This window comes from Miniopterus natalensis, chromosome 1 (assembly GCF_054644295.1).
Source record: "Miniopterus natalensis isolate mMinNat1 chromosome 1, mMinNat1.hap1, whole genome shotgun sequence".
Taxonomy (NCBI): domain Eukaryota; kingdom Metazoa; phylum Chordata; class Mammalia; order Chiroptera; family Miniopteridae; genus Miniopterus; species Miniopterus natalensis.
The window spans coordinates 42,799,842-42,825,868 of record NC_142081.1 but is presented as its reverse complement, the minus strand read 5'-3'; the positions used below and the strand labels follow the sequence as shown (position 1 = coordinate 42,825,868).

Here is a 26,027-nt window from a genome sequence, read left to right as displayed (position 1 = left end):
AAAAAATGGTTCTTATTTAATGTGAAGTAGTCATATATCTAAAAATGTATACTTAAACATACATGTATCATGTAAAGAATAACAGCCCATCTTCCCCTTTCCTTAAGAACTAGACTGTTAGCAGGAACTTAGAGCTCCTCGTTCCTCATCATGCCCCCTCATGGGTAACCGCTGTCCTGATTTTGAATTATTCATTTCCTAGTTTAATCGGGTTTGAAAGTTAGGTTTCTCACATGTATACATGTTTGGTTTTGAAACTAAAACATGAAAGTTTTACCTTCATGTATGTATCTGAAAGAAAAATAATATTTAGTTTTTCTGCTTTTGAACATTTAAAAATAAATTATACTATAGTCTTTAAAAAGATAAAATGAAACGAAAGAATGGTAATAGATGAGTTGACCTTTTTAATCCAAAGATGCAATATAAAAAGACCAACTCATTTCAAAGTGCTTTTTTATCCACAAGATAAAAATTGTCATCATGATACAGTGATCAGGCATTTGAGAGTTGGTAATGGACATAATTAACATAAGATTTCTCCTAAATTTCACAAGAAGAACCTTTTTAAAGTACTTTTGAAAAACCACACTTTATGTTTTGGTTTTTACAAGTTATATCATTGAAATAAGTGACCCCACTCACATATTTTTAAAATTAAATCATTATGTCTACACGGAAGTAATTTCTATCCTCAAAGAACTTACCCATTAGTAGGGGGAATAAGACAAAAAAAAGTGAGTAAACATCTCAAAACATCTAATACCAGAAAAGATAAAGAGGTATGACCAAATTAAAACATAGTGCTGCAGAAGTTTAGAGACATTCTGCACTTTGTGGTGACCCCCAAACCCACTGGACAGTTGTTCACCATTTCAGTTCGGGCCTTGGCATCTCCTGTCTAGCTTACTATCGTCAACTCCCAGCTGGTTAGTCCTCCCTCAGCACACTTTCCGTGTGAATCCAGCATGTGTGCAGGTACCACGCTAATCTTCCCTATACAGAAATGTGTAATCCTTTCCAAGGTCTACAGAATAAAGCCAAGGCCCTTTACCTCTGGCTACAAGTTAGAGGACAGGAAAGTGTATTAATGGGTCATACTTACTTAGTGGTGCTTCCAAAATAGCAAATTATCTTTTTAAAAAAACATTCCATAATTAGAGTATTTTTTTTAATGATTATAGTACTGTCAGTTTTTAGAACAAAAGTAATATTAATAGCTAAAGTCTGTTAGAGTCCAATACAAACGAACAAAACATAATCAGGAGGGAGCATTACTGCTACAGTTTCTATATTTTCTTAAATTGGCCTGTTTTACTGCTACATCGGCAACGTTGTTTTGGTTCTGAAAGTAGTGTTCTCCTCCTGGAACTTATTTTTCTGCCAGCTTCTTTCACTAGATGGTGCTAATTCACTTAGTGAGTGAGGAGGCTGCTTTCCTAGGACTAGCTTTCAGTGACTCTGTTGGAAGAAAGTAAAAGAAACACCTGCTAGCAATTTGAGGACTGTATTTGTAATTTCTATAAATTCACGAGAAACTGTAAAGGAAAGGAAATATTTTAATGTCTAAGTTAGGAAGCCAGGCTGACCACTTGTGAATGCGTACCTATGGAGTGAAAGAACAGCTGCTACTTTATCGGGTGCAAGAGTTTCTTATTTATTATAACATTCTTCTTTGGAGCATAAATTTTGAATTATACATTTAAGAAATTAATTTTTATTGCATTTAAAAATAACCCCTAATTTGTATATATTTGTGTTTGTTACTTATAGTTGCTGTTGTTACCATTTATTTAGGCATGAGCTCATTTTTAATTTTTCTGTTAAATCTGTAAGTTTATATGTTAGTTTAACATTCCATTATAAATGCCTGTGTAATCAAAATAATTAAGGAATATGGGGGTCATTAATTAGTATATCTAGTTAGTGTAAGATATATAGTATATGATTCCCATATGTACATGGGTTTTCATGTTATAGGTAGGTATAGTTTATAACTAACAAATATATGTATAAGTTCTTTTTTATTTGTAATTGTGTAGTAGGCTAGTATTAACTTTTATTAGAATCATTACTGTTTCTTGGTAATGCTATAAAGGGGCAAAAGAATGGGAATTGGTGTCCTTAGTTCAGGTCTTATCCTGGCTCATTAATTTAGTATTTTGAACAAAACCATTTGATCATTTAACCACTCATTTCACAAATAATCATTAAGCATTTTTAGTCAATAGGAGTTACACCAAGCTATGAAAATACAGCCCAGTAAATGTTTATACCTTCTACTTATAGTAGCTAATTATATAATAAAGTGTAATGAACACTGTACTGAGGAATAACCATGAGCACACAGAACCCAAGCTCTAACCCCTGCTCAGATGGTACTGTACTTCTCCTTTGTGGTACTTACTGCAGTTGTATTAATTGGTCAACTGTGTATTTGTTTACATCGTTCCAACCAAATGCTAAGGACTGTCTGTCTTGTTCATTGCAATATCCCCCAGCACCTTGTGGAATGTTTGGTTTTTAGATGGACCCATAAATATTTATTTTAAAAAATGAAAGCTAGGCACAGCTTATGGAGGAAGTACTATTTGAGTAGAGAATTAATGGATGAATACATTCATGCACCGGGGAATATGTTCTGAGAAATGTGTCGCTAGGCAGTTTTGTCCTTGTGTGAACATCACGGACTGTGCTTACACAAACCTAGATGGTATAGCCTGCTGCACACCTAGGCTATGTGGTATAGCCTATTGCTCTCAGGCGATAAGCCAGTATAGCATGTCACTGTACAAAACAAGATGAGATTAAATCTAAGCACAAGAGAAAATGATGCAATCAGGAGGTGCTGTAAACATTAGAGATATGAGGCTACTGCTGGCATAACACCACACAGAAAGATCACTAAGCCTTTCTCCAGGAGAAATCAATATGGTCAGACCACATATGGAGCATTGTGTGCATTGTGATCTAACAAGAATACTGAAGAACTAAAACTGGTGTAGAACATTGTCAGTATGGTGAAAGACCTAGAAGCTGTGTCCTATGGCGTATGATTGAAGGAAGGAGGAATATTGAGCTTGAAGAAAAATGAAAGTATGAGGAATGTGGGAGATTCCATTTTTGTCCCAATTTGTCATTTTTCTGTAATAGAATTATACATTCACATTCTTGCCTGGCCTCATGGTGGCCAGAATGCACTTCCCTGCCCCTGACTTTGAGCTCACTCATGTGACTTGAATTGGCTAATTAGTGGATGTGATGTAAGAGGCTTAAAAAGCACTTGTATGATTGGCCTACCCTCTTGGGCGCTGGTCATGTGCCATGAGAACATGCCCCATGTAGTCAGTGTTCACATAATCTGGACCCCAAAATGAACGTGTATAGAGCAGACGTGGGCCCAGCATGCAGTGAGGAGCCAAACCCAGCAGCCTGCAGCAGAGCTGCCCAGCTGAGTCCAGCCTCAGAGCACAGTCAACTTTAGACCAGTGAGTGTGAGAGTAAATCCTTGCTGTTGTAACCTAGTGAGGTTTTTTTTTCATTTATTCACTTTCTTTCACAACGTTTTAAAGTATAATTTCTACAATGTGGCAGTTTATTAACTGTTTATATTTTTATTTTATTTTTTACTTGAGTTTATTGGGGTAACATTGGTTCACAAAACCATTCAGGTTTCAAGTATACAACTCAACCAAACATCATCTGCACACTGCACAGTGTGCCCATCACCCAAAGCAAAGTCTCTTTCCGTCCCCATTTATCCCTACTTTGCCCACCTCCACCTACCTTCAACCCCCTTTCCCTCTGGCTATTACTTTGCAGAGCCTTGACACCCCAGACCCTTCTCTTACTTGGAAAAAGAAGCCAGAAGTCTGTTGTTAAACATCCTCTCTATTGCTGCTGCCACCCAGCAGCAGCCCTTAGCTCTCTCTGGCATGGTTAGAGATACTCCAAAGTCGTCAGAGAAAACCAGAAGATAGTTTCTGTGCTGGCAGGATCCAGTAGTAGGATTAGTTGCTATCTGAGGCTGTTGACTTTGCAAGGACAGAAAAATAGAAATCAGGAATGAGAGAGAGAGAGAGAGAGAGAGGGACAAATGTGAAAATGAAGATATTTATGAATCTGTGTGCTAGAGTATTTGGAGTATATTGAGAAAAGACAAAAGAACCAAACAGTTAAATGTGGCCTCTTAAAGATAACACTGAAACATTTTGCTTAGAAATAGGTTAGATTGAAACATTTTGTACCAAGAGAATTTGATTTAAAAAATTATCAGAAGAGGAAGTCCATTATTGAACTAGACAGCTACAGTTTCACACATATAATACTTAATAGAATTGTTCATCTCCCTGATTAATGTTTCAAAGCATTACAAATTATGGAAGCTTCTTTCATTAATCTGGGTTATAAACTAATTTTGATAATCTTATGGTTAACTTAGAGAAGTTTTTTTCTACTTTTTAAAATATTAGAACAAAACAAATTTTAGGGTTAGAGTCATTGAAGAACTTTTAGAACTTTGTATTTAGGAACATGAAATGAGAAAGGTTTTGTAATTAAAAGATAGTACCCTATAGATACTATTAGCAAATCTTCATTTCTAGTTGGAGTTAATTCCATTTACTAGGAGCTTAGATATCCAGGTCTTGGTTTCTGTTGGACCTCTGACCAGTTGCAGAGAAAATAAACAATAAACCCCCAGTATTCTAAATAGCACATTGTAATAGTAAAGACTTATGATGACCATAAAGTCAGCCAGAAACTAGTGCTAGCTGAGTAAATAAGCAGTCAAGTAGACATGCACAGTGTTCGAATAACTGTCCAAGAGGCCCGTTTAGATATTGTGTTAATAAGACAGCACACTGAAAGGGTGGGGCAGAGTCCAGGACACTGTGTTTTGTGCACCATGATACCCCCGGTGCCTGGCACAGCATAGACATAGACTTGACTTTGGAGACAGGGCCAGTCCATCAGAGGTATTTCTTAGCAGGAAAGGGCCTTGCAAACAGGAATGTGGACTTAGAATTTGGAAGAAAGATCAGGGCTAATGCTATCTTGAGGCTCCTTGTCTGAAACTCACAGAGCAATGCTCCTTTGGATGAGAGCGTTTTCCAAGTAGCTGAACTCCAGGATTTGGGAACATGATTGGCTGGTTTCAGTGTTCATGGTAACACATGGACAGAAGGGCAAACATAAGGTGACAAATGAGTGACACACTTATGGTGTCGTTGCTCTCTCTTTCCACTTGACATCTAGGTTTTAGAAAAACCTTAGAGTGTGAACATTTGTGCCTGTGTAGATTGTAGTTTCTACCCTGTCTTTTCTGACATAAACTTAACTCCTGAGTATCTTCAGTGGTCTCAGCTCTACACCATCATATCACCACACATCTATCTTCAGGGCAGCTTCCCTTTCCAGGATCATCACTGGGATTAAAATACATCATTTTAGTTTAGTCTACCATTGTCCCCAAGTTAAAAAAAAATCCCTCTTCTACTTTAAAGTATTTACCATCATTTATGGAAAGGATGGCATGCTGTCACTAGATGTAACAACTTGTTTTTCTCCAACCACAGCTGTTATGTCTTTTTAATATGATTTTGTGAGGTTTTGACTTTGTATAAGTGAAATAATAGTCATTTTTCCACAATATGTATTTTTCCTCCATTCAGCATTATATTTTTGAGATTTATATTGTAGATCATACAGTATTCCTTGTGTGAGTACACTACACTCTTTGTATTCTGGTGATGATGGACATTCTCTGTTATTACAAATAGTGCTGATATAAATAGTCATATATATGTTTCTCCTTGTGCAAATATGGGGGTTTCTCTAGAGCAGTTGTTCTCAAACTTGACTGCATCAGAATCAACTGGAGGGCTGTTTAAATAGCTTGCTGGGCTCATTGTGTCTGATTCTGGAAGTTTGGGGTGGGTCCCAAGAATTTGCATTTCTAACAAGTTCTAACAAGTGATTTATTGATTCAAGAACTAACTGCTTTAGAGCAGAGATCTAGCTGCGGAATTGCTGGGGTGAAATTGGGTATGCAAATTTTTAACTCTAGTAGGTAATGCTAGGTTGTTTACCTTCCAGCAGTGTGAAAGAAAAGCATCAGACTTGAGTTTTTGCCAGACTGGCAGGTGTTAATGGTATCTTATTACATGGCCAAAAAAGGGAAATCTGTATGCCTTCTTTTTCACGTTAAAACTTTCAGAATATGTGGAACTTCACCATTTTAAATAAAGAATGTTATCGGGGACACACACACACATATGCAGTATTCCACAGGAAAAGCTGTGTGTGCTAATCAGATTCAATTTCAGTTGCTTAAGAAGAATCTTAGATAATTATTGCAATATTTAATATTTTTATTCTTCCATTTGGCCTTTACAAAAATCCAAGGAGAAATTTCACTTTAGTGAAAAGACTTGTTTAAACTGAAGATATTTCTTTTAATTGAGAAAAGTCTGTCTTAATTAGTGCAGAAGACTAATTTAGAAAAAGCTGATTAAATACCACAATAGTTGTATTGCATTCCTCAGAGAACCTTCTTGAAAGCCAGATTCCAGTTGACCTTTTACCAGGTTCACATTCTAGAGAAGCTGTGCAGAGCTGATCCCTGGCTCAGAAACATTGCTTTCCAAGCTACCATTTGAGCGGGGGGGGGGGGGGGGGGGGTGTCACGGTCCTGCTGTCAGGTGGCAGTTCAGCGCTTTCAGTGGTGTGGCACCCCCAGAGCCTGTGTTCCATGCCCAGGTGGTCATTGGGCTTTGGTGTTTGCTGTTCGAATGACTGGGCACTAATGGATGCCTGTCTTTCAGCTTTCATGACGCTGGTGATCATATTGCTACACATGTTCTGGGGCATTGTATTTTTTGATGGCTGTGAGAAGAAAAAGTGGTACCCCCTTTTTGCAGTTCTTCTGACCCACCTGCTGGTGTCAGCCCTGGTGAGTATTGCCACTGTGCTGAAACTTGTTAGAGCTCAAGTCCACACGTCTACAGTGGTAGATTCCACTCTAAATGAAATACATGCTCATGGGGAAATGAGGGGGAATTCAGAAAGGTTCTTTAAAAGAATGGATGAATGATAGATAAATCAAATCATTGAAGTCTTACTACAGAAAGGCAACTCTTAATTTGTTGGTTGTTTTCATTAAAGATTTTTCCTAATCTTTCTTTTTCAGAGGTACATTCAAGCCTGAAATAGTCTTCAGTTATGCTTTGTCGTGTAACATGTCTTAAACAGTTTCCACGTTCTTATAAATCTTTTTCGTATATATGAAGTTTATTGGCTTTATATCATTATATAAACATTGTATTATAGAGTGCTTAACTGACTGATCCCTTCTGTTTCTACTTTTGGTTATTATAATGCATTTGAATCAGCAAAGCTCAGATCCATGGGTTAGGGTCTGTTGACTAGGTTGGTCTGTGTGTCTTTGTGGTTCTGGTGCCCCTTACAACACGACACACATGGAATCTGGTGAAACATGCCCAGCCATTAAAAGTATTTCATAGTTCCCTTTATCTTTGGTTACTCCACATGTTTAATAAGCTAGCTGTTATTACCCAAGCCGATTTGTTTTTCCTTTGCAGACCTTCATTAGTCCTCATTATGGAATAAGTCTGGTGTCAGCAAGTACGGTCATGGTGCTCATGGGCATCTGGGCATTCTTTGTTGCCGGAGGCAGCCGCCGAAGCCTGAAGCTGTGCCTGCTCTGCCAAGACAAGGACTTCCTCCTTTTCAACCAGCGCTCCAGATAACCCCCGAGAACCAGCACTCTTGAACAGTAAGCTGCGTCTTTAGAGGAAGCACAATAGTGCCTTTTTCTAAAAATTCCTCTTCCTGGTGGAATTCAGTAAGAAACAAAACTAGATATGATGTGGCTTTTACACAATAGCTCTCCAGAAGGGAGCGCATCCTGGCTGCACATGAGAATCACCTGGCGGGGACACAGAAAATCCTGGTTTCTGGGCTTCCCCCTCCAGGTTTAATTGGTCTGGGCATTTGGGCATTTTTAAAAGCTTCCTAGATGACTCTGATGTGCAGCAGGTTGAGAACTATCAGTGTCCAAATAGGAACTTGCTGAGACCACCATCAGTGAGTAAGGACCAGATGTTCAGCTGTCTCCTGACTCACCTGTGCTGAAATGTCAAATCCTGTGACCTCTTTTCCAGTTCTGAGGTCACAAAAGGCTGTGCGCTGTTTTCATGACTTCACGAGCACCCTGTATTTTGAGAACATGGTAAGCTGTGCTTCCAAATGCAATAATAAACTGCACTGACTTACCTTGATAATTTAGCCAAAGCAAGCTATTGACTAGCAAGCTGTATTTGTCCATTTTTTCCATTCTAGATTTTGCTTCCTGAGGCATTACATTGTTTTTGAGCATAGATTCAGTTTCTTTAACTAAAAACCAATTATTTTCTGACTTCCTTGCAAAGTATTATAAAACCAAGAATGTTTATGCAATTCTATTAAGTCTTTCCTGAGTTTAAGGCTTTTTATGGGCTCTGCTGGACAGCTGACTGCTGGTTGCTGGGCCAGTGAATCCCATTGTTCCACCTCTGAGCAGCACGGCAGGCTGCTGAGTGACGGGCCTTGCGACAGGCTTCACTGGAGCTGGGGGAAGTGTATGAGGAAAACAAACCAAAAGGATGGTGTGGACACTTAATTTGCTCCTGTGGCACTAACCAGCACTTCCCCCGGAATGGTGTAGTGTAAAATCGGAAATATGTTTTCAACTGCCAGATCCATGCTTTTACGTAATCTATCTAGTCTGTAGATCTGGTAAACATCTCTGAGTTTTGGTAGCAGATACATCATTCCTTTTATAGGAATATCCAAGGTGTTTGTTCAGCTTTTAAACAACCCTTTTGATTTTCTTTATAAAGAAGAAATGTGTGTGAATTGTGCCTTTACTCACTAGAAATCATTCCTAGTTGGTGGCTTTGAGAAAACTGATGGTGTGAAATGGAAAATTCCTACACGCTAAAGTGATAACCTCAGTGAGTCCCATATGTGCAGCAGAATGTCCCGGTGAACCAGGAGCAGCAATGGCAGGGCTCACCAGTGACATGACATGGAAGAATTGGACAAACTATAATGGCACATGGAAACGTGGCTGGTGTTTTGGGCTAGACACTGATCATTCCAAGGACCAGAACCTTACCCTTGAACTAGACCTTTCTCAGTGGACTCCCTCCTCTATTTAAATTACTAGAATTTCTCAATCTAGGGATTCAAGAGCAGTTGTGTTTCTAGCAAGGCTATAAATAGTCTCATAAGCAATTACAGTTGTTCCCCTAAAGTCTACTTCAGTACTAATATCAATGCTTATGCTGGAGTTTTCATTTTTCCACCTTTATAGAAGATTTTCCTTAGATCAGAAGAGTCATAGGAAATGCCAAGAACATGGAGACTAAACAGTGAAATTTACTGTGCAGAGCTGAGTGGAACAGGATGCCCATTGAACTGGGCTTTATTCCTGTTGGAACATGGCATTTTTGATGAACAGAATAAGAAAAATACACAATTGGTTATTACTATTGACTTATAAATCTCTTAAATGGATAGTCTGATAAAATATTTGCTGATCTGTAAAGTGTAGAAAAATCCAAGAATATTAATATTACTCATACTTGAGCTCTGAGGATGTCCTCTTTGCATTGATAGTTTAATATTAAGTAAAGAAGCTGAGATATTATAAAATCTCACTTATAAAAACTTCTCAGGCAAAAAGAAAATTTTCTTTGATGGCAAGACTGTTGTCTTAGTTCAGGAAGTTATTTAATAATCCTTGACTACCTATGAATGAAGGAACTTTGTAATCCCAATTTCTCATAGAATGTGAGCATTGCCATAGTTAGCTTAGGCACTGTTGCTGCAAATAGCCTCATAGCCTCTCTTTGCCTGATGCCAAGGAAGCCCAGAGGGAGCGCATAGTCTTCCTCTGTTGCTGTATATATATATCGAGATGCAGTTTTTAAAAATTTGTTATCTATAACGAGCTTTCTGGACCCTGATAGTATCTGGAGAGGGGGTGGTGATGTATGTTCTCCACACAGAGCTTTCTCAGTTTGGAGGGGAAATGTAGGCATAGTCAAGTTGACCTTGGAATGTGAATAGTGTTGCAGCTCTTGAATATGTTGCTATGTGGATAGTAGAGTTTGATTTTGTTGCTCTCTAATACATTTGCATTTATTTTTAATTCATTTGAATTAGTAGTATTAACTGGAGAAGTATTGTTACCTCGATCCTGGCGTGCCTAACTGGCAGGATAGCCTCTTTTCATGCATCTTAATGAAAACATGGCTGAAAAGAATAAATGGTGATATCTGCACACTGCACAGAAAACGGCTTTTGTCCCCATTGTTAATATCTTTATTCTCAAGCACATTTCAGTGTTTGCTGAGAGTGTCAGATTCACTAAAAGATGCTAGGTGTTATGAATAGAGTTGATAGCGCTCTTAAGTACTTGAAAATGCTAGCTTTTTGTTGGCTAAGTTTTCCTGGTCCCACCATTCCTAACTCTAGGTAGACAGATGTCACAACAAAACAATCTTAAGTGCTTTGCTTAGAGCACTTTGTTTATGATTGCAATGTTTACATTTCTCATTTTATAAAAGGCTTTTTACTTCACTAGTAAATTTTAGTGTTTAGAGAGGTGGGCATTATCTCTATGTATAATATGTTTCATTTACTGTGTTATACTCTTGTCATATATACTTGCAATATGGGACCTTGCAGTCGATACACAATGCAATAGACTCTTTTCAGACCTGTATTTTTCAGTGAACAATAAAGATTGTTTGGCACTACTCATTTTCCAGGGTTTCTCTTTTTTGGCATAATGTATCCTTCAGTATCTGTTATTGCAGTTTTTAAAACTTGGCTGTACATTCTGTTGTTTATGACGGGTCAGCTCTGTCTTCTTTCAAAGATAAATCTTTGTTATCTGATCTATAATCATAAGGCCGATTTCATTTCTGCGTGTTCAGAAACAGTCTGGTGCACAGAAGTTCCCTGAGATGTCTTAAACCAAGCAGAGGAGAATCCTCAAAGATCCTGGAACCTCACCTTGAAAAATCTAATTGTAAAACAGTGAATTTGTAAAGTACCATATACTTGTGGCTATAGATGGGAGTTGATTGACAAGGAAAGTACAGTTTAGTTTCTTCCCAATGACCCTGAGTAGCCTATGGAGTCCTTTTTCTTCTTGGTGAGGAGACAGTGCAGCTAAGAGGTTGAGCTTGGCCTTTGCCATCAGAAAGGCCACATAGAGATTGTTGTGGCCTGAAACTCAGAACCATGAGATGCCTGTTCACTCTGGTTTGAAATGAGTCTGCTCCAGGTTTATGTTGACTCTGTTATTAGATGAACTATCCTCAGGGACCAAGGGCTCTTTGCTCCTAACTTGTAAGCCAGAGGGAGAGGTGTGCATTCCTCAGGTGTCAGCCCAGGTTCGTGTATAATTTTGTTAGCACTTCCACACTGAAATTGCGGCTCTAGTTTGTTATTCCTTTGGTGTTTAGTTGGAACGGGGATTTCCCTGTGACCAGCCTCAACACATGAGAAACCTCCAACGGAAAGAAGTATCTGTTTTACTTTCACCACATTGAAAATGCTGAATGGAAGGCACTACTCAACTGGAATATGGTCTCAGTCTCAGTAAAGAATTGGGGGTTTGACACACTCTAAGGTGACCATAATAGACTACAAACCCTGAGCAGGTCCTAGCTCCAAGGCTCAGTAACTTTAGGCGGTACTTGTTTCAGTGTGGATGATGTAAGCCCTGCTGCTTCCACCAGTAGTAAAATGGTATGTTTTCAGTGCTTGAGCACAATCAGACATGGAGTTTGCATTTTTTATGAGGCTTACCATGCACAAACCTCTATGTGACACACTTTAGAAGGATGGACAAGAAAATAAGGTGGCGGAGATCTTCGTCCTCATGGAACATTTAATCTCACTGCCCAGATTAAAACACATGAGTATTACTTTAAGGCAACTACAAAATGCACTACAGATTTTGAAATAATATAGAATAGTTCCAATACATAAGATGATACTTAAGGCCCTGGCTGGGTTGCTCAGTTGGTTTGAGTGTCATCTCCACATGCAAAGGTTTCAGGCTCCATCCCCGGTCAGGGTGCATATAAGAATCAGCCAGTGAATGGGTAAATAAAGGGAACAACAAATCCATGTCTCTCTCCCTCTCCCGCCTCCCTCTCCCTCTCTCTCCCCCACCTTCCTTTCTCTCTAAAATCAATTTTAAAAAAAAAAAAAAAGATGATACTTAAAATTTTAGGAGTGGATGAAGGGCACTGGGTAATGGATCTAGATCAAGAGGAAAAGGTGGGGACTGAAGACAACCCTGGGGCACTCCAGTTGAGAGGTTGGGAAGGGGAGGGCCCTTGTCACTGAGGAAGGAAGGGAGACCAGGCAGGTGTGGCCTGAGAGCCAGGGGAGAGTGTTGAGTGCTGCTGGAGAATGAGCGAGGTGACGAGTAGGCACTGACGGCTGCTGGTGGAAAGACGGCCTTGCGGGTGCCCGAGGAGAGCAGTGTCGGTGGGGAGAATACCTAACGGAAGTGGCCTGCAGGGACTGGGACGCGGCCTCTGGAGTACAGACGGTCATATAATTAGAGCAGGAAGCTGTGAGAGCCTGAAGACGTGGCGGTCTTTCTCCCTCCCTCCCTCCTGTGCCGTGGGCTGTAACAGCATGTCTGCGTGGAGATGGGAGCGGTTCAGTGGAGAGGGGAAACTGATGATGCAGGAGAGGGGGGAGAGTTGCCAAAGCAAAGTTCCTAAGGAGGGACTAGAGTGGGAAATTTTGAGCATTCAATGCTTATTAGATAAGTAAATATGTTTAACATCAATGACTTAAGCTTCTTAAGAAACTGAAAAAGAGGAGCCAGCTAAAGCTAAAATAAGCAGAAGAAAGGGAGCACTGCAGAGAAGAGCAAACATCAAATAGAAAATCAATAAAACAAAAATCTGGTTCTTTGAGAAAATCAATACGCTTGGTAAAGCTCTGGCCAGAATGATAAGGGAAGCAGAGAGGAGGCACAAATGATGAGTGTCAGGAATGGGAGGAGACATCACTATAGATCCTCCATTACTAAATAAAAAGGGAGGCCCTGGCCCGTGTGGCCCGGTTGGTTGGGCACCCACCGACGCACTGAAAGGTTGACGGTTCGATTCCCGGTCAGGACAGACACTTGGGTGAAATGGACAAATGTCTGTTATGGATATACATGGAAAAATCCTCAACAATATTTTAGCAAATTGAATCCAGTAATTTATATAAAAGGTATAAAACATATGACCAAGTGGAGTTTATCCCAATAATAAGGTTAACATACAAATACCATTCAGTTCATCATATTAACAGACTAAAACAAGAAGACATGATCATGTCAATAGATACAGGAAAGTTTTTTTAAAAATCTAACACCCATTTTTTATTTAAAAAAACACACGCAACTCAACAAACTAGGAAAAGAATAAAAAGGAATTTCTCTAACCTGAAAAGGGGACATCTGTGTAAATTCTCAGCTAAAGCCATACTTAAAATGATAAAAGGCTGTATGCTTTCTCCACTAAGATTGGAAACAAGGCAAGGATGTCCACCCACTCTTACCACTTTTATTCAACATTGTACTGGAGGTCCTAGCCACTGCAAAAAGACAAGAAAAAGAAGTCATACAGATTGGAAAGAAAGAAAGAAAGTTCTTTATTTTCAGATGATATGATTGTCAGTGTAGAAAATACTAAGGAAGCTACAAAAAGGAGACTAGAGCTAATTAGTGAATTTAGCTAAGTCATAGGCTTCAAGATCAACACACCAAAATCAATCATGTTTCTCTATACAAGCAGCAAAGAATTAGAAATTGAAATTGATTGGTTCTCTAGAACTAGTTTGCCTCTCAAACTATCTGAAGTGAAGAACTATATTTAAAAAGATTTCTAATCCATCACAGATCAATACTTCTGTAAACCACAACAAAAATGAATTATTTTAAAAATGTGATAAAACAGACATTCAAATTACAAACCCAAAATTGTTGTTATTTGAGTCAACAGATACAAAATTACATTTCAGCCTGGCCAGCATGGCTCAGTGGTTGAGCATCGACTTAGGATCCAGGAGCTTGCGGTTCAATTCCCGGTCAGGGCACATGCCTGGGTTGTAGACTCAATCCCCAGTGGTGTCTCACCATTGATGTTTCTATTTCTATCTCTCCCTCTCCCTCTTTCTGAAATCAATAAAGATATATATATATATATTTTAAATTACATTTCAGTAAATAACATCAAAACAAACAAGCTAAAAGGAAAGAATTACAAAAATGTACATATTTATTGAAAATGTTTATAGGCAATTAATATAGAATCATTATTACACTCAAAAATTTTTTGTTCTAAAATATCATGAATGAAAAGATGATTCTCCATATTAAATACCTATTTAACACTATGAAAGAATACCCAGCATATCAATATTTAAAATTTTTAATGTGATAAATGAACTTGTGTCCTGTTTTTTTAAGTTATCTAATCTCTAGATGGGTTTGCTAACAATGCTACTTTCAGAGAATAAAGTGTATCTAAAATGTTTCTATGTTTACCCTGTTAGATACCAAAGTATACCATAAATCTATGATAATGGATGTAGATAGAAAGTTCCAGAACAGGCCCATGCATAGATGAGAATCTGGTATATAATAAAATTAACATTTTAAATCAATGGGAGAAAGGACCAGCTCCTCAATAAATGGACTGTTTGATGGTTTATTTGATTATATTTGGGAGGAAAAAAAGTAAAGCTAGGTCCTTTCCTTACTTTCAGTATAAATCAAAATCTAGACATATTAAAAATTCAGATGCAAAAAATAAAGCCATAAAATAACTAGGGCAATATTAAAAGAATTTAATAATCTTATGGTGGAGAGTATTTCTCAGCACTGAGGCTACAAATCACAAAGGGGGAAAAATGGACAGAATGGACTACATAAAATTTAAAACCATATAGCAAAAGATACCCTAAACAAAAGAGACTGGGAGAAATATTTTTGGCACATACTACAAAGAGTTTTCACCTTAAATGTATAAGAAGCTTCTCTAATTAAAAATATGATTTAGTAAAAAAAATATCTAAGGACATAAATGTAATTCACAGAAAAAAATGTAGTCAATAAAAATAAGAGAAAATGCGAAATCATTAATAAAAGAGATGCAAAACAAGCGAATAATTTTTAGATTACCAGATTGTCAAAGATGAAAAAGATTGATAATATCAAGGATTGTTAAGCATATGGTGGAAACAGCATGTTGTGAGAAAGCAAATTAGTACAACCCTATGGGTGGTCATTTAGCAAAATCTATTATGTTTATAAAATTTTGAGATGTTCATATTTTGAACCAGAAATTCCTTTTCTAGGAATTTATCCTATATAAATATATCCAAGCACACAAGGATCTAATAATTGTCTTGCAACTGTAACGAATCTGCAACAAATGCCCGTCAATAGAGCTTTGCCTCAAAGAGCAGAAAACTTTACAGCCATTACAAAGAGGGAGGGTATTTGCAATGTGTTGAAAACAAAAGCAAGGTATAGGCCATGTTCCCATTCAACAAATATTTCTCATGCCAGACACTGCTAGATTTTGAGAATACAAGAGTGAAAATAAGATAGGTATGATCCTGGCCTTTATAGAGCACACAATATGTACCCTCTTAGTCCATTTAACTGAAAATTTAAAAATGACTATTGAAATATGCATACACATAAAGTCTGGAAAGAGAAAACTAAATTGTTGGCAATGACTATTTGGGGAGATAGAATTATGAGGGTCTTTTGGCTTTATACATAATTTTTATTTTTTCAACGAGCACATATGATTTATGCAATCAGGCAAAATCGTAATCTAGGCACTTTTATGATTTCTTGTCTTTATTAGAAAGAGTATGTCATTCAGAGCCTTTCACAGTCTGAGCCCAACCACTTTTTGCCACCTCCCACCACGCCCTGTCCTCCCTCCCCACGCATTCTCAAACGCGTCCCTGAGTGTCCGCTTGCAGTGCACAGCGGACTCTCGTGCCTGCACATTTTTGCCTTTGTTCCAAGCAGAAAACATCCTATTCCTCTTTCAAGGTCCTGCTCAAATGTCACTGCGAAGGCTTTCCTGATTAGACTCAGAAAAGCAAGTGGCTTTCTCCATTGTGATTTCTTAGCACATTTTTAAAATCAAATAATTATTTACAGTAAAATGCACAGGTTTTAAGCATATAACTAGATGAGTTTTGGTGAATGTGCACACCTACGTAAGCACCACATAGATATGGAGCCTTGCCCTTTCCCCAGATGGCTCCCCGCCTCCCGCAGAGGACCGCTGGCTCCAGCTTCTGTCGCCACAGATGCGTTTCGCTTGCTTTGAACTTCGTGTAAGTGGAGTAACACAGAGCACACTCTTCTGTGCGTGACTTCTCTCACCCAACATAGTGTCTCTGTGTCTATCAGTAATTTGCGACTTTTTGCTGCCTAGTTTCCTTCTCATGGCTCCACAACTTGCTTACCCATTCTTTTCAGACTCTCCTGTCTGTCGCAATTCATGGTTCCTGTCTGTCTCCCCAAGCGAGGCCGTGACACCCGTTACCGTTGAACACAGGAGCCCTATCTGAGTCATGGATACATCCCCATCATTCCCTCTGGGCTTAGGACACACGAGTTGTTCATGAAATCTTTGCTTTTGAATAGAGAGGTATGAGGAAGAAAGTCAGTTGGAAACTACTTTGAATGACAGAAGCGAGATAAAGGAAAATGCCTTTTCTTCTCTTCGTGGCACTTCTGACACCAAATGTGCGGGTTTTTCCACACCGAGCAGTCCTCCAGTTCTCCATGGACACCAGCTGTGGATGTTCTGCACTTTAACTCAGTCCTGACACCAACTGCCCGAAGTTAGTGCAGACGCCACGAATTAAGGGCTCAATTCCACAAGTCTGTCTCCACTTCTGACACCAATCCCAAGTCCCAGGTTGTCACCTGTACTTCTGACTAACAGGCTTCTCTCCCTCCCTCCCTGCAAATGTTTCACATATGCACATAGTTTTATTATTATTTAATTTATTGGGGTGACATTTGTTAATAAAAGTATATAGGTTTCAGGGCTACAATTCTGTAACACATCAGCTGTACACTGTATTGTGTGTTCACCACCCCAAGTCAAGCCTCCTTCCCTCACCATTTATCCCCCTTTACCCTGTCCTACCGCCCCATCCCCATTTCCCTCTGGCAATCACTATACTGTGGTCTGTGTCTGTGAGGTGTTTTTTGTTATCTGGTGGTTGCTTAATCCCTTAATCTGACTAACCAGCTTTATATTGTGGGTTCCCATGATCCCTTGTCAGGTCTGATAATTTGCCAGAACAGCTCACATTTACTTATATTTACCAGTTTATTATAAAGGATATTACAGAGGACACAAATGAAGAGCCAGATAGAGAGGCACGTAGGTCGAGGTATGGGGAGGGAACGCAGAGCTGCTCTGCCCTCCCAGGCGCACCGCCCTCCCAGCACCTTCTCCTTTTGGAAGCTCTCCAAACCTGTAGTGTAAGGTTTTTATGGAGGTTCCATTGTGTAGGAGTGATTGATTAAATCATTGGTCATTAGTGATTAAACTCAGTTCCCAGCCCCGCTTCCCTCCCTCGAGTGGAGGTCAGGGAGTAGGGCTGAAAGCTCCAACCCACTAATCACAGGGTTGGTTCCTCTGGCAAGCAGATCGCCCCCCCCCCCCAATACAAGCATCACTTCTTTAGCATGAACTTAGGTATGGCTTTAGGGGCTTATTATGAATAATATTTAGGAGCTCTGTGCCAGGAATTGGGAACCAAATATATATTTCTTAGTATATCACAGAATCACAGGGGATTATTGCATATTTCGCCCAGTGGCTGGGAGGGGACCACACACTCCTCACCATGCATCTCCACAGGAAGGATGTACCATGTTCAGGAAAGATTTTCAGGTGCTCATGTGTTGGGTAGTTGGGAAGGAGAGGAACTAACTAAGACGCATGAGAGCTGTTGGTAGGTGTCTAGGTAGCTTGGAAAACTAGTTCAGCAATGAACTAACTGGCTACGTTACCTGCCTCACCAGCAGAGTCTGCTCCTTCCTGAGAAGCCAGTTCACTGTGCCGTCACCGACACGGACTTGCTGTAGAGGTCTCAGCCTGCCCTTGAACCCACAGGCCCTGTGTGTGTTGTCTTCATTGCAGGTAATTAAAAGTTAATATTTGAAATGAGTGAACTCAGGCAGAAATAATGACTTTGACTTAGAGTACTGAGAGGTCATATCCAGCAAGGTGAATGGAGGTCACGCTCCTTCCTGGCCTCCCCCCGGCAGTGTCTCGTTCTAGGCGGACCAGGAGGAAAAGCTCTGAATGGAAATGCCAGGATGGGCAGGGCATCATTTGGCTGTGTGGGGGGTTGCTTTTTTACTTTTTTTTTTCTTTGCAGCTTTATTGAGGTATCGTTGATATAAGATACATGGCACATATTTAAAGTGTAAAATGTGAACAGTTTTGACATATGTGGAGAAACCATCAAGATAATAAACGCATCCTCACCTCAACAATTTCTCACACCCCTTTGCAACCCCTGCCTCCCCCACCGCCCCCCACCTCATCCCCAGGCATGCGCCGATCTGCTTCCTGTCACTGTAGCCTAGTTGGCATATTTTGGAATTTTATACAAGTGGAATTATACTGTGTGTGTGTGTGTGTTCCTTCTCTTCAGTCCAGCCCTAGGAAAAGAGAAAGTTCAGCGACTGTCCTTGGGAATTTGTGCTGAATTAAGAGGGAAGAGTAACCTCCCAGGAGCTGAGCTGACTCCTTTGCTTAACCTGCAGTTGTCACTCATTGGTCAGACTTTCCTGAGCAGAGGCCAGGGTGTAATGTTACCCATCAGATCGGAGAGAGGAAGAGGTTGTTGACTTTCCAGAAATCTTTGGCACAGATTCTTTAGTGCCTGTAGCTTGTGGGGTTTTATGAGGTTACGGCGTGATTGAGTAACTTCTATGACAGGAAGGTGTTTCCATGTCAGTGGAGCTGCAGAAGTCGACCCCGTATTGTCACTGAAGATCCTACCACTGCAGGAGCCTTGTGATTTTGACTTAGCCCAGAGCCAGAGCCCCTTGATTAGTTTCCCACTTATAAGATAAGGGCAGTGCTCCCTCTTCCCCTGGGTCGCTGGAGTGAAGGTGCATTGAAACAGTCGAAGGTGTGTAAGTTGGAGGCAATACTGAGTGCCTGGGTCACCTACTGTCATAATGATGTGCTGACCTGGTTGCAGTAAATTTTTATGCGGAATTCCATACCACAGAGTACTTTGGCTCTTATCTCTGCCCAGTCATTCAATAATGAGAAGGCACAGGAGAGGCATGGGGATCCTCCCATGTGGTGCCGTCACACCCCCCCCACACCCTGGGCCGTGCATCCCTTCCAGGCGTTTCCAATGTGGACATGGGTGGTGATGCCAGAACGATGCCCACTGCACAGGTGACACCTCTGCTTCCCTGCCGGTGGCCCCGAGGTCTGGTTTCCTCTTATAAGTGGGTCTTAAGACTTCTCCCCACACCTCAAAGGAAGGAAGGCAACTTGTTCTAACTGAGGCACGGCTAACAATTCAAAAGTCTCAGGTTTCAGATGCTCATCCCCTTGGGCTTTTTGGCTCCAGAAGAGTGGAGACAGTATGTTAAGACTCTGAGATGGGGGTTGGACCTGGTTGCAGTTAGTACTTAGCCAGGGTCCTGCATCATCGAGGTCCCCTGCAGTTAACCAGGTGACCTTGTGTCTACAGTCCAAGCTCCCCACAAGGCACTGGATGCCCCAGATTGGAGTCACTGCTGAGCGTCTGGACCCCAGGGCATGGCCAAGGGGTGTGGCCAGGGCCGGGAGGGCTGGGGGAGTTCACCTTCCTGAGCCAGGTAAAGAGGTGGGAGGGGACCGGTAGCTGGTCTAAGGTCAGCTGGTCTGTTCGCCTTGGCCTGATTTTCCATTTGCTCTCTTTTATCTACTGCCATCCGCATCCACCTTCCTGGATTCCCCTATCCTCTATCTCCCATTGCCCCACCCTCCCCTCCCAAAGCTTTCTGCAAGGGTTTATTTTTGTGTGGAAGTCCTCTAGGTTTAACCGTCTCAAAGGCTGTGTCAAAGGAAAAGGTTAGGGTTCCATATTGCACAGTGGTTGTGGTGGCCCAGGCCACAGGTGGCTACTGAGCACTTGGAGTGTAGTTAGTGAAACTGAGAAGCTCAGTTTTTTATTTTATTTTAATTTTATTTTAACAAGTCTAAATTTAAAAGCTGATAATTGATTCAGTTGTTTGGAAAATTTTTGAGTGTGTTTAGAGCAAGTATGTGAATCTGCTTTTCAACTCTAAATTTTATGAAGTCTAAACATAGATCAAATATTTTTAGTGAAAATTTAGCATCTGAATTGAGATGTGCTAGCAGTGTAAAATACACACCAGATTTCAGACTTACTGTGAAAAAAACAAATGAAAATATTTCATATCAAAATACCGATTACATGTTGAAATTATAGTATTTTGGATCTATTTGGTTACTAAAACATATTAAAATTAATGTCCCTAGTTTCTTCTTCTTTTTTTTTTTTTTTTTTGGTGTGGTCCTAGAACTTTAAAATTTCACAGGTCTTACATTCTATTTTAGTGTATTTCTGCTGGGCTGTGCACCTAAATTGTCCTTTTAGCTGGGTTTCAATGAGAAGGTAATGGCCAAGCTGAGGAGGACTCGAGTCTCCTTGGCAGCCCATGACTCTGGCTGCCACACTACCTGAGCCTCGCTGCAAGGGAATCTCGAGTCCAGAGAATGGGGGGAAAGGATGTGGGTAGAGAAGGGTGATGACTTCTGTTGTACATATCTCCACCTGGGGCAACTAAGGTGAACACCAGAAGCTTTTCTAGATAACTCAAGTAAATAATGATGGTCGCACTTGTAGCCTTTAGGGGACTGGCTCCGCTAGCAAACCAGAATTTGAAATCTGGAGTTGGACAAAAGATGATAGGGAGGGTGATAGCATGTTTTACAAAAAAGATCCAAAATAAGGTAACAGGCAACCAAGAGAGGCTACCAGCCTACTAGGTACAATACCTAAAGTTAAGGGACATAGACCCGTTTCCTGTGTTTATGGCACTTTGGTTAAGAACACCTTCCTCTTTTCCACACATCTGTTTAAATCTGACTTATTTTTCAAGGCCCTTTTGCCGATCACTCTAGACTTCTCGGCTCCACTAAGCAAGCGGCTGTGTGACCGTGGGCTGCACGTATCTCAGGCCTCCATCTGCAGTAAAGTGATTAAGTGCTTTGGTGTGTTTGCCTTTGGAGCCAGGTTCTAAGACCTGGATGCGAACGACATTACTGTTCATTCTGACTGGTTCCTTATCACCACTGACAGGGAACTGCACAGTGCCCTGCCCAGACTAGTGCTTTAACCTCAGCTCAAAAAACTCAGTCTCCTGTGAAAAACTTTTTATTTAAAATTTCTCATATTTACAGTGTGTCTTCATTACAATCATTCTTACAATAAATTCAGAAGTGCTAAACGGACCTTCATCACAGTGACTGGTGGTCCATCCAAGGCACAGGGACAGAGGGGTGCTGCAGACCCCAAGGCCTGCAGGAGGCCCTCAGAGAGCTTAGTGAAATGGGGAGACAATTTAAGGTCTGAACTTGAAATGTGAGTACTAGTCAATGCAGCAAAATCCCGAGTGTCTATTAAGGAAACAGGTATAGGTTTCTACTATTTTTACCAGATGATACTAAAGAAACCAAACCAAACCAAGGCACTGGTTTCCTTTAGGGGCAACTGGTGTCCGTGGAATGAGTGAAAACCTGAGAAAAGGTTTCCCACTTCTGCAGGGAAGTCGACTATTGATTCTTGGAGCCTTCTGTTTGCTTCCCTGGCTTTGTTTCGTCTCAGCCACGAGGGCTAAGGAACGAGAGCCTGGGCTGTGTGAGGGGGAGAGGGCAAGAACAATCCACTGTTTCACTGCCTAGAAAATCTTTTTTTATGAAAGCACTGTGCCAGGTAGTGTTCTCTGTTCTCTCACGAAATTTGTCCACCAAAGGTGTAGAGAGCTTTCTGAGTCAGCCCCACAGCTCTGGGTGGTTCATGTTGACTTCTGACAGGCAGCGTTGGGCCGAGGCCGAGAAAGCATCACCTAGTTCATATCCCGCAGTCACTGGGCTGTCCCTGCTGCCATTTGATCAGCATCAGGTGAGCTAAAGGCAGGATCAGATTCCCCAGGCCCCAGTCAGAAGCCTTGCAAACACCCACATTTCCAAGTCTCCACCAGGTCATTTGCAACTCTGCCTAGCAAACAAGCTACAGAGACATGGGGCTTGCATCACTATGAAGAGCTGTGACAGTAGAGAAAGGCGAAGACTTGTCAGAGTCAGAGGGAGGAGCAGAAGGTAGAGGGGATATGAAGAAATCTGTGCTTCCAGAGGACATTCCATGCTGTCAGAATGAGACTGGGAGTCAAAGCTCTGTGAACCCGGAGGTGCTGACCTGGAGAGGTTGGGGGTGGAGGCTCCTCCTGGGTCCTGGAACTCACTGATCTCCAAGGAGCTCTTCCATCAAAGGGGATGGGGAAGGAGTTGGGTCTTCTCAGAAACTGTCTTTGGGACTTGGGGGAAGACCAGAAGGGATCTTTGTAACATTCCTTTAGTTTGGTCCCTAAATACCACACTGCCAGTCCCAGCTCAGATAACTCCCTGCAGTTAGACCTTGAAAATATGTTTTAACTGAGCCATGGCTCGACATCCTCAGTGTCAGAGAGGTAGGTAAGTCCCAATTCCAGGTTGATAGTAGGGACCCCACAAAGGTAGCAGAAATTAAATTTGGGCGAAAGAGACAAAGCTCTTCAATCACTTTGCTTCTGCCTATTTTCTCTAGATTCTCAGAACTCACATCTGCTCTAGCAGAGAGAAAGCAGCAGCACATTTTCAAGGAATAGCCTAATTATTGATAAAATCTATAGAGTATAAACCGTAACTGCCCCCCTGACAGGAGGTTGGGCTTGGGCTTAACAGTCTGTCTTACAGCTTCTGAGACTCTTCCAGATCCTACGAGTCTTCCATTCTCTCTCTACTGTCTAGTCAGAGCCAAAGGACAGGAATTTGAAGATGCCTCTACTATCTTTCTAAGAATATCTCTTGTTTTCTTTTTGTCTCAGATGCCTTGACCCTTCCTGTATCAATGCTTCCCATTTCACCCCCAACTCTCCAAGTTACAAGGTCAGACTAAAGGTTCTATCACAGCAGAAGGAAATCAGAGGAAGAAAAAATAGCCTTCCCTGAGAAAACAGACTCAGGTCTCAAAAGGAAAACCGAAGAGGGGGTGTACATTCTGGTTTGAAAGCTTGGACAAGGAGCAGAATTTCCAGGGCATTGGAAACCACACTTGAGTGAACCCCTGGAGAAGTGTTTTTCAATCAATAACAGCCCCCACCAGGCGACATGGTTTGTGTCCCCAGACTCCAGACCTCTTACTGGTCTCACAGATGAAGCAGACAGCTCAGAGTTCCTGCCTCCTTGGCGAGCTCTTCCTACCCTCGATCGCACTGGGAGTGGCCGTAGCATCAGAATGGTGGGTCACCCAGCTAGAGGTCTCCAAGGGTCTGGGGTGTTTGCGGGTTGAGCTCCATCGAGCCCTCAGTTATTTCAAGTGTCCAGGGAGCCACAGTGTGTAGCGTCCAAAGTAGTCTTCCTCTGATGTTCCTGGAGTGCCGGGGCCTAGGCGTGGGCCTCGGTCTCCTTCCTGATGGCCGGTTTGTAAATGACTCCTTTATTGGTGCCACCTTTTTTGCTACTGGAACAAGAACACGTGAGTTTTATTAGTCAAGGAGGAGAGAGGGGCAGAGCACAGCCTGACTCAAGCTATGGAATGAGGCAGGTTTTAGGGGTCAGATTCCTCTCTTGGGGACCTTTTCTGTTGGTTTTAGGAGGAAATGGCTGCAAATAAAGCATTAACCAAAGTGGAACCTGTTCATTGTCCAACTGTTCTTTTTTAACACCCGACAATACGAGGCCTGCACTTTGAAGGTCTCATTACCGCCCCTGCTTCAGACCCTTGATTCCATAGCGGGGTTCCTGGCACCTTTTTTCTCATACCAGGAAAAATACATTAGGCTTTAGGAAAAAATCAACATCACCATAAAGACATGAGCAAAGGGCATTATGGCTAATGCGAGTGAAAAACCAAGTCTTCCTTCACTTTCCTCTTTGAATTCGTAACAGACAAATACCATATGATTTCACTTACATGTGGAACCTAAGGAACAAAATAAACAAAATAGATACAGAGTCACAGATACAGAGAACAGACTGACAGCTGTTGGGGAAGTTGGGGGAGGGCTGGGTGAAAAAGGTGAAGGGATTAAGCAAAAAAATAAAAAACCATAGACACAGACAACAGGATGGTGGCTACCATACCAGAGGGAAGGGGGGTTGGGCAGGAAGAAGAGGGCATAGTGGGGATAAATGGTGAGGGAAGGAGACTAGGGTGTGGGGGTGAACACACACTACGATATACAGATGATGTGTTGTAGAACTGTACATCTGAAACCAATATAATTTTATTAACCTATGTCACCCCAATAAATTCAATTATATATATATTAAAAACCAGATGTAAAGATCTTGAAAGACAGCCTTGCTGCTTATATTTAGGCAAATGGGACCCTCCCCGCCCCTCCTCCCCCCGCACCCCCAAATCAATAGAGTTGTCCAAGGTTTTAGGAATGGCAGCAAGGCTGGCACACATACCTCCAGCTCTAAGCACAGTGACTCTTGAACGACCAGCATCTCATGCAAAGAAGGCCTGAGCCAGTGGTGGCCGGGAGCCAGCACTCCTAGGATAAGTGTTAGTACAGGGATAGGGCCTCTTCGTTGCACAGGCTGCCTTCCCAGACAGGTTAATCCTCATGGGCACATAAGCCACCCACTCCTACTTCAAAGCAAAGCCAGCTCACCTCTTCTTCCTGCTGAAAAGCCAGATGGATACTGCCAGGACAATGCAGATGCCAAGAGCGCCAGCCAGGGCCACGGAGAGAATGATTCCTGGTGGAGAGACAGTGGACACACATGACATCCCTCCCTCCGCTTGATCTCTCCCCACAGTGCACATCTCATGTGATGTCAAACGAGAGCTGCATAATCATCCACGGGAAGGTGCAATTTCCCCACCTCTGTTCTCAGGCTCTGGCCTTGGGCTTAGCAGGACTGGCTGGAGTATTTAGAGGGGGCCATTTGCAAGCTGTGGTCATTCCCCAGCAGGGGTTCTCAAACTTGCACCAGGATCATCTGAAGAGCTTGTTTAAAATGTAGACTTCTTTTGAGTCCAACCCTCAGAGACATTCAATCTGGAGTGGAGCCCAGGAATCTGCATTTTTACCAAACACCTCTAGCTGATGCTGATGTACGTGGTCCATGTACCACACTTTGAGAAACCCTGGGCTACAGAATAAGAACTTACTCCATTTTGCTTGCTGGATTTAAGGCCCATTGGGATGTCTCTTTATCAGGGTTACCCCTCCAAGTTCCATTGCACAGTCCTAAATAGTCCAAAACAACCAGGGGCCCATCCCCAAGGTCGCCTAGCCAGTCACCCAACCTCCACATTGGGCTCAGGCATGTTTTCAGGCAATGGCTTTCCACCATGGCCAACAGAAGATCTCAGACAGGCTCTCTGAATGCACGCATGCGGTATAGAGTGATTAGGTCTTTCATTAGGGAAGCATTTGATTGGAGGTTCACCTTTGAATCAGAGAGTGACTTGAGAGTAAGACCCACAGTGAGAAGGCACCAGGAGCCAGAGCAACAGCACAGAGAAGCGGAGAGGACGGGCTGGAAGTGTCGCAGGCCCAGATCACACTGAGAATCACAGTGATCGCCCAGCTGCAGCATGCATGGCCAGCCGGCCACATACCCAGACTC

At 41.6% G+C, this 26,027-nt stretch overlaps 2 protein-coding genes across 3 annotated transcripts in view; one reads left to right on the top strand and one right to left on the bottom strand.

Annotated features, from left to right (window-relative positions):
• The window catches only part of APH1B (aph-1B gamma-secretase subunit), a 174,919-nt gene that overhangs the window by 12,800 nt on the left and 136,092 nt on the right, over nucleotides 1-26,027 (top strand). Inside the window, exons 5-6 of one of the 2 annotated variants that reach the window (XM_016208582.2) lie at nucleotides 6,825-6,952; nucleotides 7,602-7,795. In XM_016208582.2, the coding sequence (XP_016064068.2) occupies nucleotides 6,825-6,952; nucleotides 7,602-7,769 (296 nt within the window). In that variant the 3' untranslated portion in view covers nucleotides 7,770-7,795. Of the gene's footprint in view, nucleotides 1-6,824; nucleotides 6,953-7,601; nucleotides 8,549-26,027 lie in introns of those variants that run through there. The other variant, XM_016208581.2, reaches the window with a different exon arrangement.
• Nucleotides 21,543-26,027, bottom strand: part of CA12 (carbonic anhydrase 12) — a 53,865-nt gene continuing 49,380 nt past the window's right edge. Inside the window, exons 9-10 of the mRNA XM_016208580.2 lie at nucleotides 25,064-25,151; nucleotides 21,543-23,898 (exon numbers count right to left, since the gene is read on the bottom strand). Of these exons, the coding sequence (XP_016064066.2) occupies nucleotides 23,826-23,898; nucleotides 25,064-25,151 (161 nt within the window). The 3' untranslated portion in view covers nucleotides 21,543-23,825. The remainder of the gene's footprint in view (nucleotides 23,899-25,063; nucleotides 25,152-26,027) is intronic.